The sequence below is a fragment of the Anomaloglossus baeobatrachus genome, chromosome 5 (assembly GCF_048569485.1).
Source record: "Anomaloglossus baeobatrachus isolate aAnoBae1 chromosome 5, aAnoBae1.hap1, whole genome shotgun sequence".
Lineage (NCBI taxonomy): Eukaryota > Metazoa > Chordata > Amphibia > Anura > Aromobatidae > Anomaloglossus > Anomaloglossus baeobatrachus.
Genome location: NC_134357.1, coordinates 326,356,920 through 326,370,817, shown reverse-complemented (window position 1 = coordinate 326,370,817; position 13,898 = coordinate 326,356,920). Strand labels below are relative to the sequence as shown.

Genomic DNA, 13,898 nt, shown 5'->3' with positions numbered 1-13,898 from the left:
TGAAATGAAACAGACCTGGAACGAGACAGACCTGGAACGAGACAGACAAGGAACGAGACAGATGGGGAACGAGACAGACGGGGAAAGAGACAGACGGGGAAAGAGACAGACGGGGAAAGAGACAGATGGGGAAAGAGACAGACGGGGAAAGAGACAGAATGGGAACGAGACAGACCTGGAACGAGACAGACCTGGAACAAGACAGACCTGGTAAGAGAAAGACAGGGAAAGAGACAGACAGCGAACGAGACAGATGGGGAAAGAGACAGACTTGGAAAGAAACAGATGGGGAAAGAGACAGAGACAAGGAAAGAGACAGCAACAAGTAACTAGGCAGGGAAAGAGACAGAGACAAGTAAAGAAACAGACAAGTAAAGAGACAGGGAAAGAGACAGAGACAAGTAAAGAGACAGGGAAGAGACAGAGACAGACGGGGAAAGAGACAGACGGGGAAAGAGACAGACAGGGAAAGAGACAAACTTGGAAAGAGACAGACTTGGACAGTGCTTTTTTTCTGAAGAAATATTTGCCGGTACGCATCTCTGAGGTGAGAAGTGGGGTGGGGGGGTGGTGTCTGGCGCTGGCGTCCGAGATTGAGGAGCGAGAGGGGGGTACTGTCAGACGGTAGCAGAGATTGAGGAGCGGGGAGGGGGTGCTGTCGTGCTGTTGGGCGGCCAGGAGATCCTGTGCATGGTTTACCTGTTGAGGTACTGGGCGGTGGAAAATGGCAGTCCCCATACAGCTCCGCCCCTGGCCGCATTGCCGCCCCCCTGAATATAGTGCCATCTGAGCAAACTGCTCTACTTGCCAATGGACGGTGCAGCCCTGTTTCTCATTATTCATTTTTGTAGTCTGTATGCTAATTTCAATCAAAGACTATGTAATTCAGATTTCAAAAGAAAAATAAAATATGACTAATACTGTATAATCGTTTGTTTTCACTTGCAAAATATGGTTTTCGACTTACCTAGGCTGTATTCTATAAGAAACGCCAAATTTCAAACAAATTTCCATCTCGAGTTCGTTCTTTACTGAGCGCTCTTCAGGTTTTCCAGTACGCCGTTCCGGCACGTACCGCCGCAAAAAAAGCACTGGACGTGGAAAGAGACAGACCTGGAACAAGACAGACCTGGAACGAGACAGACCTGGAACGAGACAGACCTGGAACGAGACAGACCTAGAACGAGACAGACCAGGAACGAGACAGACTGGGAACGAGACAGACTGGGAACGAGACAGTCCAAAAAAGAGACAGATGGGGAAAGAGACAGATGGGGAAAGAGACAGACCTGGAACGAGACAGACCTGGAACGAGACAGACCTGGAAAGAGACAGACCTAGAAAGAGACAGACCTGGAAAGATACAGACCTGGAAAGAGATAGACGAGGAAAGAGACAGATGGGGAAAGAGACAGACAGGGAAAGAGACAGACCCGGAATGAGACAGACCTGGAATAAGACTGACAGACAGAGAGACAGACAGACACAGACAGACACAGAGAGAGAGACAGATAGACACAGAGATAGAGAGAGACACAGAGATAGACAGACAGACAGAAAGACTGATACAGACAGACAGAGACAGACAGGCAGAGACTCAGAGAGAGACAGAGAGACAGTTACTATCCGGGGCAACGCCGGATACTACAGCTAGTTATTTATATTTGCCAAATGCCAGGATAATGAAAGAGAGAGAGAGAAAGAGAGTGTTATGGCATGTTTTTAGATAGTGTATGTAAACTTCTGGTTTCAACTGTACTTATGGTCACACTTCTGCCCAATTTGTTGATGACATCGGAGAATCCTGATAGCGTGCACTGTGCACTGTGAGGCTTCACAACTGAAGTCTTGAACTCCAAGCCTTGAAAACTCCTATAAGTTCTATATGTCAGCAATGGCTATCAAACTGGAAAACTGAGGTCAACACAATGTTCTCTGGGTAAGTGAGAGATGTGCCTTAAATGACTAAGATATTACTAACTCTTTAAGCTTTATAAGTGTTTAAAAAGGAATTTAATTAGTCACATTAGACAAATGTAATTATTCAATTAAAAAATGGCTGGAATACACTGATTGGCTGGGTTGGCAAAAAACAAGTCTCTGCATCAAGGAGCCAAAACTGGGAGAATAAAAAAAAAATGTTTCAATGAAAATATGGTTTGGTCTTGGTTGCCAACTGTCCAAATATTCCTGTACAGCCTGTAAATATTGGCCATTTTTTTGCTGTGTGCGTAAAAAAAATGAAGGCGTCCGTAATTTTTTTGAAGCTGAAAAAACTTCAGGTTATTTTGACTGTATTTATTATCATTTTACAGTTCATAGTGAATGCAGCTGATGTGTTCATATCAGAATTATAGGCTGCAGACTTAATGTATAATTTATAATCAGAATGATTTATTATGATTTTCCAATGTGTCCATAAAAAATATTGTCTGTCTGTAATTTTTTTTTACAAGCTATGCTGAATAAGTAGGTCAAGTTGGCAACCTTGGTGCTGGGCCCTCTAGTCACTCTAGATTCTGGATAATAAATGAGGGTCCAGAGTGGGGAAATCTCCCATCTCTTAATTCAGAATTCTACACTATAGTATCTGAAAGTAAGTTTTCAGTCCACAATAACGTCATTAAGCGCAGAGGGGTGTAAGATAACGTTCTTATGAGATAAAACATCTTATGGGAGGGTAAATGCTCTACACACATGTGATTCTTAGAAACTGATCAATCAAAGGTTCCCCTCAAGATGGCTGCATCGGGAGCTGCCATTTGTAGAGTAGGGATTGTAGATTGCTTGCACATGCCTAATCTAAGGGGTACTTTACACGTTGCGACATCGCTAGCATTTGCTAGCGATGTCCAGCGCGATAACACCCGCCCTCATCCTACATGCGATATCTTGTGATTGCTGCCGTAGCGAACATAATCGCTACGGCAGCTTCACACGCATATACCTGGTCGGCGACATCGCTGTGACTGCCGAACAATCCCTCCTTCAAGGGGAAGGTGAGTTCGGCGTCACAGCGACGTCACTAATCGGCCGGCCAATAGAAGCGGAGGGGCAGAGATGAGCGGGACATAACATCCCGCCCACCTCCTTCCTTCCGCATTGCCGGCGGACATTATGGAAATGAACGACGTTACACAGATCAGCGATATTGTACGCTACTGTGCTCGTTCATCGTCGCACCTAGGATTTACACGTTGCGATGTCGCTACCGGTGCCGGATGTGCGTCACAACAACTGTGACCCCGACGATATATCGGTAGCGATGTCGCAACATGGAAAGTACCCCTAAGGTTGGGAGACCATACAAATAAATGTTGCCAGAGCTTTTTTACATTACAGTTGGAAGGCTATGGTAAGATATTTGGGAATAGCTGACATGTCTAATTTCATAATAATTCCTCCTCCTGCTGTAATTGTTATCAGAATGGAATTGAAGGAACCTTTAATTAAGCTTGTCCAATACCTCTAATAATTAATTTTAATTTTGCAGTATTCGCATGAATTATGGCTAAGAACAGATGACTATCGCTCCATCATTCCTGATGTAAGTAAATTCTTGGCTGTATCTCATTTCTGACCAGTAGAGATGAGCGAGTACCTAACTATTCGTACTCGCTATACTTATAAAGAATACTGTCTAATACTCGCATATTCGTTCCGAATAGCGTGTGCAATGCAATTCAATGGTGAATACTCGTAATGTAAACAGTAACCTGAATTCCGCACTATTACTACTCACATGAATAGTGCGGAATTAGGGTTGCTCGTTACATTGTGAGTATTCCCCATTGACTTGCATTACATGAATATTTTGTCAAAGCCTTGTATCTATGTTGAAAATAGCTGCAATAGTGATGAGTGAGCACTAAGATGTTCCAGTACTCGGTTCTCGAAACAAGTAGGTCGGGCACTCGGTTGGGCTAGACTCGATTACTGAGCATAATGGAAGTCAATGGGTATTTTTCCTGAAGACTGCGTCAAAAATTACAAATACTCTATATGTGTTAAAGGGAACCTGTCACCACTTTTTTGGCTATAAGCTACGACCACCACCATTGGGCACTTATATACAGCATTCTAACATGCTGTATACAAGAGCACAGGCCGGGGCATAACATAAAAAACACTTTATAATACTTATCTAACAGTTGCGCGGTGGGCCTTATGCGTGTCTCCGTTGTCCGGTGCCTGCGCCGCCTCTTTTGTCCATCTTTGTGCTCCTTCTTCTCTATCCGCGGTGCATGACAGGTCCGACGGCATACACACTCGCCGGCATTCAGGTATTGAGCAGGCGCACTTTGATCTGCCCTGAGCAGGGCAGATGAAAGTATTGTTGTGCGCCTGTGCAGGACCTGCGAGTGTGTATGACATAGCCACGTCATGTACACAGGCTTCAAAAAGAGGACGAAGATGACCGAAAGAGGCGGCGCTGGCACCGGAAAACGAAGATGCCCATAAGGCCCACCGCAGTGACCGTTAGGTAAGTATTATAAAATGTTTTTTATGTTCTCACAGCAACCTGGGCTCTTATATACAGCATGTTAGAATGCTGTATTGCTGTATATAAGGGCCCAGTGGTGGTGGCCGCAGCTTATAGGCCAAAAAAGTGGTGACAGGTTCCCTTTAAAAAATGACTAGATGAACATCACAGCTCGAAATTAAACAAATGCATTTTGCCTTTTGGAGTAAATATTTGGCAGGAATAGTTTTTGGGCGCCACTTGCAGAGCCTTCAAGGTTTCAACATCAGTAAACCCACAAAAGTGACAACATTTCAGAAACACCTTTGAATAAATTTATCTAGGGGTGTGCTCAGCATTTTGACCTTATATGTGCTACACAGAATTTTTTATTGCTGAGATATGGAAACAGAAAAATCACTGCGAAACAAGAAAATCGATGCCCAAGATACTGTATTTAATCAGTTTTGTCACCAATTCTAAATCTGCCTTTATTTTTCTTCCATCAGCCTAGGTAATGAGACGTGAGATACCCTATGTACTGTATATGTATATGACCAATTGAACACTATAACTGATTTCTTCTAAACATTATTATTTTTGCCTTCTTGTTTATTAAAACATTCATAAATGTAGATTTCTTTTATTTATGAAGAATTTACATCACAGAATAATAATTACAGAATTAAAGAAAAATTAGAATTAAATGTGCATAAAAAGTTGTCCTTTATACACTGTTCATTTACTGAGATACCTTCCAAAAGTGGCGCTTTAAAGATTCCTTGCGGTGATCTGTGCCAGGGCAATCACTTTGAGTAGATCAGCAATAATTCTCCATCATGTTCGTATCCCAGTGTCCTCATTATTTTCTTCTATAGTTCTTAAATCTTGTTGGAGTCGTTCACCCTGTTTTTCACTTAGGTCACCAAGGTTTACTGGGAAACGATCCAAGTGGCTATAGAGATAATGCACCTGAATACTCGTTGTACAGTCAATGTGACGGAAAGAAGACAGCATTCTTTCTGCTAGTTCAGTGTGATTAACTACTTTATAGTTCCCAAGACAATTATCTTCAACCATAGTGAAAGAACACCATGTGTCTAGCTCAGCATTTTTCAATGACTCTTTAAGTGTGGATCTTTCTTGAGCTCTCTGATTTGAGGACTGTCAAAAATACCCACCTTTAGCTTCTCCATGGTCAGTGCATGCTGGAAAATTTCTGCAGATGTAGTCAAAGCATCTTCCTTTTTGTTTCGAGCCTATACAAACTGGTTCATTAGACCTGTAACTGGGGTTTGAACCAATGATCTCTGGTTGATGGTCAGTTTTAGGGGTACTTTGCACGCTGCGACATCGCAAGCCGATGCTGCGATGCCGAGCGCGATAGTCCCCGCCCCCGTCGCAGCTGCGATATCCTTGTGATAGCTGGCGTAGCGAACATTATCGCTACGCCAGCTTCACATGGACTCACCTGTCCTGCGACGTCGCTCTGGCCGGCGACCCGCCTCCTTATTAAGGGGGCGGGTCATGTGGCGTCACTGCTGACGTCACACGGCAGGCGGCCAATAGGAGCGGAGGGGCGGAGATGAGCGGGATGTAAACATCCCGCCCACCTCCTTCCTTCCGCATATCCTACGGGAGCCGCGGTGACGCCGGTAGGAGATGTTCCTCGCTCTTGCGGCTTCACACACAGCAATGTGTGCTGCCGCAGGAGCGAGGAACAACATCGGACCGTCCCGTCAGCGTAATTATGGATTACGCCGACGCTATACCGATGATAAGATTACGACGCTTTTGCGCTCGTTAATCGTATCATCTAGGCTTTACACCCTACGATGTCGCCTGCGATGCCGGAAGTGCGGCACTTTCAATTTGACCCCACTGACATCGCACCTGCGATGTCGTAGTGTGCAAAGCCCACCTTACTCTTTGCTGGATCTCAGCCTGTTTTATGTTGATCCAACTGCTGAAGGATCTCTTCTCTTTCTTATGCTTTGCCTTGCTCTTTCACGTCTACTCAGGTGTGGATACTTTCTCCCTTGGTTTGCCCAATCACATTTTGGGAGGGTCTGTTTATACTCACTACTTCCATGCCTCAGTGCTAGATATATTTCTGGATATATGGTTGTCTGGAGTCCCAGCTCCTTGTTAAAGGTTTTCTTATTGAGACATTGTTATTGCACTTCCCTGCAGTTTGTTTATGTGAATCCTTTCCCAGTTATCTCCTATTCTGTTTCATTTAGATTTGGGAGGGTTTCCACTTATTCTGTTATTCTTTTTTATTTCTTGCATTCCATCATTCCTGTGAGACTGTGTTTGCACGTTCCTAGCTCTGTGTGTCCTCCTCTGCTTGTGAGCACTTCATTTATGTTTATTGTTGTTTTTGTGTCATATTTGATTTATAGCTTAGGGTGCAGTTAAAACCCTCAGGGTCAGCCATCAACATCTAGGAGTGCTATTACGTTATTTTATGGAACCAACTTCCGCTGTCGGGCAGGGACAAATCAGGGTTAGGTCTAGGGCAAGTACTCGCCTGTTTTGGGTCCTGTGTATTTTCTGATTTTACATCTACCCTGGTTTGTCCATCTCTGAAAGCCTGTTAGGGTTCAGTTGTAACATCCTGCCAACCAATAATTCTGCAAATACATTTTTTTCTCCTTTTTTAAAAAGTAGAGATGATACAAAACATGAATGACATACAGTAACTGTCGCGGGCGGGGAGGGCGCTGCGCTCACCCATTGCTCGGGTCCGGCTGCTGCTGCTGCTCGCTCGGTCGGTGGCTCGAGCGGTGGGCCGGATCCCGGGGACTCGAGCGGTGCTCCTCGCCCGTGAGTCAAAGGGGTGGTTTGGTTTAGGGATATTGTCCATGACGCCACCCACGGTTTGTGGTGAGGTTGGGACACCACCGCTGCTCTGTACGGGGATCCCGGGAGTGTTGACAGGGAGCAGCTGAGATGTTTTCTCCCCTCCGTGGGTAGGGGGGTTTTGGTGGTCCCGGGGCCCGGTGGTGGAGGTCGGAAGGTGGGTTGCGGGGCCTGGCCGGGTGCAGGGTCATGGGGCAGCGCAGTGCCAGACGGCACGGTGGTACTTACTCAGCCAGTAACGCACACGGAGTCTCTGGTAATACAAACGGCTGGATGGACGAGTCCCACAGACGGCTGCGGCGGTCACTCCCGGTAGGTTGGCGGTAACTGTCTCTCCCTGCACCGGTGTTCTGTTCTCGCCCCCAATGGCTTCCCACTGATAGCCCGCTCCCCAGCGGTTGGTTGGCTAAGGGAGCCCCTGTTTGCCTGCAGGCTCTTGCCCTGGGAGCTCTAGCTCTGGCGATAGCTTTCTCTCCCTCACGGTTTGGACGGTTGCCTTCAATCGAGTCTTTACTGCTCGGAAACCCCGGAGGTTCCCGTCGCTGACGGATTTGACCGGTTTTACGGCGACTCCTAGCCTGGTCGGGGTCTGTAGGCCCTGCCGGATGGTGCTGGCTTCTCTTCGCTCCCCGATCCGGTACCGGCGGACCACCGCCCTTCCCCGGTCCTTACGGTTGTGTGTCAATCGGCCTCTCCTGCAGACGGTCACTACCGTCTGCCAACCTTGCTGTCAGGTGCCCGGGCCACGTACCCGGACACGGTCAGTCTGCTCCTCTACTACTACTTCCCCTGACTCTCTCTCTCTACTCCTCGTCACTATCTGACCTTCTTTCCCGCCTCCAGGACTGTGAACTCCTCGGTGGGAGGAGCCAACCGCCTGGCTCAGCCCCACCTGGTGTGGACATCAGCCCCTGGAGGGAGGCAACAAGGGTTTGTGTTTGACTTCGGTGTTCTTAACCGGGGTGTGGGGTGTGTTGTTGCAGTTCCTGGCTTGTCCAGGGCGCCACATCCCCCTTGGTTAAACGCAGACCATCCGCGGGCTGCTCGTCCATCACCGGTTTTATTTTTGTTAACTGTAGAAAAATAGAAAAACATAAAAACCACAACATAAGTATTTATGCATAACTTCCCATTACGGGAGGCACGGTACTTTCAACGTTACAAACGGTAGTCAATTTTATTAACTGTACGGCTTCCGCTCTCCCCCCGCCCAAACAACCTGGCCCTGATGCTGCCCCTAAGAAGTGGGCAGCACCCCTTGCCCCAGTCCAGAACCAAATTGCCCGAGCGGGTACGGTCTCTTTCAGGGGACCCACGTCCATGAGGACCCCTGACCCCCGGAGGATTGCCACCGGTTACGGTAGTGGCGGGCCTGGGCCATCCCTTTCCTCCAGGCCCATCCTCCCAAATCAGCCTCTCCGGAGGCGGTCACGGTATAAAGCCAACAATTTATTTACACTCCACTAAGTTTGTGGTTGCCTTGCGAGTTCTCGGGCTTGTCCGTAAGAAGTTCCTTACGCAACGGTTGCAGAAAGTCCCTACGGGGACTAGTTGCTGGCAACGGCCGGTTCAATCACGGTGTTAATCTGATAACAGTTCGGTTGATTTCTTTCATTTTCCTTATCATTCAAAAACATTAAACAACATACATGAACATCACACCCCTAAATGTTAGTCTCCCTGTACCTAAGCGGGGTTCGACCTAGGTTGGGACGTGTGGACCTACGGGGGCCAAGGTTGGTGGTGGTATGCAGTGGAGTAGAGGGCACAGCTAGTTCCTCCCCCCGACTATCATGTGGGGCAGGCAGAGGCATAGGGGAGCTGGGTACAGGCACATCCCTGGGCGCTGGGGCATTAACGACCACTTCCATCTCTTTTTCCTGTTGTGGGAACAGTATTACAGGAAGGATCACTGCGCCGTTCTGTGTTGGCCAATCGGCCGGGAAATCGCCCATCATGGTGTGGATAACCCCTTTCTCCTTCTCCTCAGCCGGTTCGGTGGCCGGGGCTTCAGTTGCTGTCCTCAATGGTGGGGGACACCTCTTCAGGTGATCTCGGGAAACCGTGGCCGAAGTCTTCCCCTGGTCATGGCTGATGTGGTAGGCCTTTCCATTCTCCCAATTGGTGGGTTGTATTACATACGGGCCTCCTCCCACTGGTCATCTAGCTTGTGGGTCCTTCACTTTCGCTTCAAGACGACATCTCCGGGCAAGAAGGGACCTGCAGCCGCCTTTTTATTGAAAAACTGCTCTTGCTGCTTCCGACTCTGGCACAAATTCTTTTCTACATAGTCCTGGACCTGTCGGTACTGTGCTCTTCATTGAATGTCCCATCCCGCTGTCGAAGGGAGTGCTTCCGGGGCCTCCAACCCCATCTCTAGGTCCACTGGCAGTCGACCGGGCCGAGCTCTCATCAGGTACGCCGGTGTGCACTTTGTAGAGCTAGAAGGAATATTGTTGTACATATCGACCAGGTCAGGTAGTTTCTCTGGCCATAGGTTCCGCTCCTCCAGCGGCAACGTCTTGAGGAGGTTCAGGACCAAGTGGTTCATCTTTTCGCACATGCCATTGGTTTGGGCATGGTAAGGCGTGGTCCGAATTTTCTTGCAACCGTACAGCTGGCAGAATTCTTGGAACACCTCCGCTTCAAAGGCCGGGCCCTGGTCAGTAAGTACCTTCTCCGGGTATCCATGTGGCCGACAGAAATAGGCCTGGAATGCTCTAGCGGCGGTACGGCCGGTCAGGTCCTTGACTGGGACAACCACCATAAATCTTGAATAGTGGTCCACAATGGTCAGGGCATAAGTATACCCACTTCGGCTAGGGGTGAGCTTCACATGGTCGAGGGCCACCAGCTCCAGCGGTTGATGTGTAACGATTGGGCGTAGCGGGGCCTTCTGGCTGGCCTCATCCCTTCTTCTCAGTGTGCAGGGACCGCATTCTCGGCACCAGGCCTCCACAGATTCCCGCATCCCGCTCCAATAGAACCGCTCTCTTAGCAGCATTTCCAGCTTTTTCCACCCGAAGTGTCCGGCACCGTCATGGTATGCCTGGAGGACAGTGGGCACGTTAGCTTGAGGAATCACCAGCTGGCGAACCTTTTCGTGGGTCTTCGGATTGATTAACTCCCAATACAGCTTCCTTTGATGCAGGTATATCCGGGTTCGTTCCCGCCACAAGCGTTGGGCCTCGGTAGGGGCAGTAGGGTCCATTCCAGCCGAGCCCTGTTCCACCAGGGTTTTGACCAAACGGACAGCGGGTGCTTGGTCCTGGGCTTCTTGCCACCCCTTACTGGGCAGCGGGTCCAGGCTCACCTGTTGATGATGGACCCGCAACTTCTCGACTGGCGGCCTGTGAATCGCAGGCTACTCGATCTCTTCGAGGTCATCATCGTCCAGCCCCTCTTCCGACATGTGGGGCATCCGGGAGAGGGCATCGGCGTTGGCATTTGTACGGCCGGCCAGGTATTTGATGGTGAAGTCGTAATTGGCCAGCCTAGCCACCCACCGCTGCTCCAAGGCACCCAGCTTGGCTGTATCCAGATGGGTTAATGGGTTATTGTCCGTGTAAGCGGTGAACTTGGCCGATGCCAGGTAATGGCGAAACCACTCGGTGATAGCCCACACCAGTGCTAGAAGCTCGAGCTTGAAGGAGCTGTAATTTTCAGGATTCCTTTCGGTGGGTCGGAGTTTTCGGCTGGCATAAGCGATCACCCGTTATCTTCCGTCTTGATTCTGGGCCAATACCGCTCCCAAGCCCACATTGCTGGCATCAGTGTAAAGGATGAAGGGGAGGCTGTAGTCGGGGTACGCTAGGATCTCTTCCCCGGTCAACGCCGCCTTCAGCTGGCGGAAGGACTCGTCGTGCTTTTCCTCCCACACTAGCGGAGTCCCAGTTGGGCTACCACCCTTGGTGTGTCCCACGAGGAGGTCTTGCATGGGGGCAGCCATCTTCGTGTACCCTTTTATGAAGCGGCGGTAGTAGCCCACTAGGCCCAGGAACTGTCTCACCTCCCTCACCATAGTCGGCCTTGGCCAGTCCTGTATGGCAGTGATCTTTTCCGGGTCTGGGGCGACGCCTTCCGCGCCCACCACGTGTCCGAGGTACTGTACCCTGGGCTTCAACAGGTGACACTTGGAAGGTTTCAGTTTCATCCCATATTTGGCAAGGGACGCGAACACCTCAGCTAGGTGCTCCAGGTGAGCTTCATATGTCTGTGAGTACACGATTACATCGTCCAGGTACAGCAAGACAGTCTCAAAATTCAGGTGTCCCAGACAGCATTCCATTAGCCGTTGGAACGTTCCAGGGGCGTTGCACAGCCCAAACGGCATGCTGTTGAACTCACAGAGTCCCATGGGGGTAGCGAAGGCGGTCTTTTCACTGTCTTCGGGGGCTACGGCCACCTGCCATTATCCGCTGGTGAGGTCGAGGGTAGAGAAGTAGTTGGCGGTCCTCAGCGCGGCTAGAGATTCTTCAATGCGGGGCAGAGGATAGGCATCTTTATGGGTTATCTGGTTGATCTTCCGGTAATCCACACACATCCTCATTGTGCCATCCTTTTTCTTGACCAGCACCAAAGGAGCGGCCCAGGGCCTGCAGCTATCCCAAATAACCCCTGCCTCTTTCATGTTTTTCAACATATCTTTGGCGCATTGGTAATGTGCGGGCGGAATGGGCCTATACCTTTCTTTAATAGGGGGGTGCCTGCCGGTGGGTATGTAGTGTTGGACCCCTTTAATCTGCCCAAAGTCTAGCGGGTGTTTGCTGAAAACCTGCTCATATTCCTGTACTATCCGGTATACCCTGTCCCTGTGATGTGTTGGGGTATCGTCAGTGCCTACATGCAGCTCTCGACACCACTCACCCAACTGGGCAGGGGGCGTGTGGCGACTGGCGGAGGGCGAGGAGGTTGGGGAGACTGCCTCTTGGATGGTGTAGGGGTCCAGGGTTAGTAGTTTGGCAAGTGTGGCGTACCGTGGGAGCCTAACCTCTTCCTCCCCACAATTTAGCACTCTCACGGGCACCCTCCCCTTCTTAACGTCCACTACTCCCCTGGCGGCCATTACGGTGGGCCAGTGTTCTGAGGGCATGGGCTCTACCATGGCCGGGTAATCACATCCCTGGGGACCTACCGCTGCCCTACACCAGATCATCATTTCGCTCCGGGGAGGCACAGTCAAAGGGGCCACGTCCATCACTCTCACTCCCCCAATCTCTCCTCCCGCAGAGTTCACTTGCTGCCGGTACATCAAGGCCCGAATCTCTCGCTGCACCGCCCTTTGTCGACCTCCCACTGCGGTGGCGGCCAGCTGTTGTAGTAGGGTCAGCACCTCACTCATGCAATGCTCCATTACATTCGTTCCTAGCACCACCTTTGGATCATGATCGCTGGGGTTATTCCTTATCACGACCATCCCTTGGTGTTGTAGCTCGGTTCGCCCCACAGTCATAGCCACATGTTTGTACCCCACTTGGGTCAAAGGGAGGCCATCAGCGGCAATCAATGTCATACTGCTATCTGTAGGGGCAAGTTCATCCTCCCCCCAATAACGTTGATACAGTGTATACGGTATCGTGGTTACCTGAGATCCAGTGTCCAGGAGCGCCATCAGCGGGACGCCGTCCACAGCCAGATGGATGATGGGGCGGGCCCCGATGAACCGGTCCCGCCAGTCGGGGGGGCCACTGGGTTCTACTACTGAGGATTGGCCCTTGGCCCCAGGGGTTGTTCGTTTAACGGACACCATCGGGAGTAGCGAACGGGCTTGCTGCACTTGTAGCATATCAGAGGTCCATACCGCGGGTCAGTAGCCCTTCTCCGCTGCATCCAGGGAACATCTTCGGGACAATTGGCGAGCTGTAACCCCCCCAGAGGCCTGGATCTCGTTGGAGGCTGCAGTGCGGCGAGGATCTTGGCGAGGTCTCCATCCATACGACGGACCTGGGCAGCCAGCTCCTCCATCATTCCGCCAGAATTCACAGGCGCTGCCGGCGTTGGGGGAGAAGGAGCTACCACGATGGGAGCCATCTCAGCCGGCCACGGGGCCGCTTCTGGGACTTTGGATGCCAGGGGCTGCAGAGCCTTAATGGCCCGTTCTTTCAACACGGCAAAGTCCACATCAGGGTGCTCTAAGGCCCACAGACGCAGCTGTTTGCGGTCCTCCGGGGATCTCATCCCCTGCACGAATTGCTCTACCAGCATTTTTTTACTCTCAGCATCATTGATGGGGTCCACCCGCTTCAACGTCCGGAGAGAAGTTTGTAGACGCAGGGCATAGTCTCTGATACTGTCGGTAGGCCGCTGTCGGCATTGGTAAAACTGCATTCGCAGCTCAGCCCCGGTGCAAATTTCAAAGGCAACCTGTAGCTTCTTGAAGATAGTGGCCACAGAGGACCGGTCCCCCTCGGCCCAGGTCTCCGTCTCCTGCTCAGCTGCGCTGGTTAGCTGCCCCAGCACCACCACTGCACGCTGCTTCTCAGTCAGGGGGTACAGTTCTAAAAGCAGGCTAAGCTTTTTCTGGAAGACCTGCAAGGTATCAGGTTTCTCGTCGTACTGCGGCAGCCAGGTA

General features: G+C 50.3%; 1 protein-coding gene across 1 annotated transcript in view; it reads left to right on the top strand.

Annotated features, from left to right (window-relative positions):
- LOC142310062 (bactericidal permeability-increasing protein-like) overlaps window positions 1–13,898 on the top strand; it is a 182,207-nt gene that overhangs the window by 123,924 nt on the left and 44,385 nt on the right. Inside the window, exon 9 of the mRNA XM_075347533.1 lies at window positions 3,494–3,547. Within this exon, the coding sequence (XP_075203648.1) occupies window positions 3,494–3,547 (54 nt within the window). The remainder of the gene's footprint in view (window positions 1–3,493; window positions 3,548–13,898) is intronic.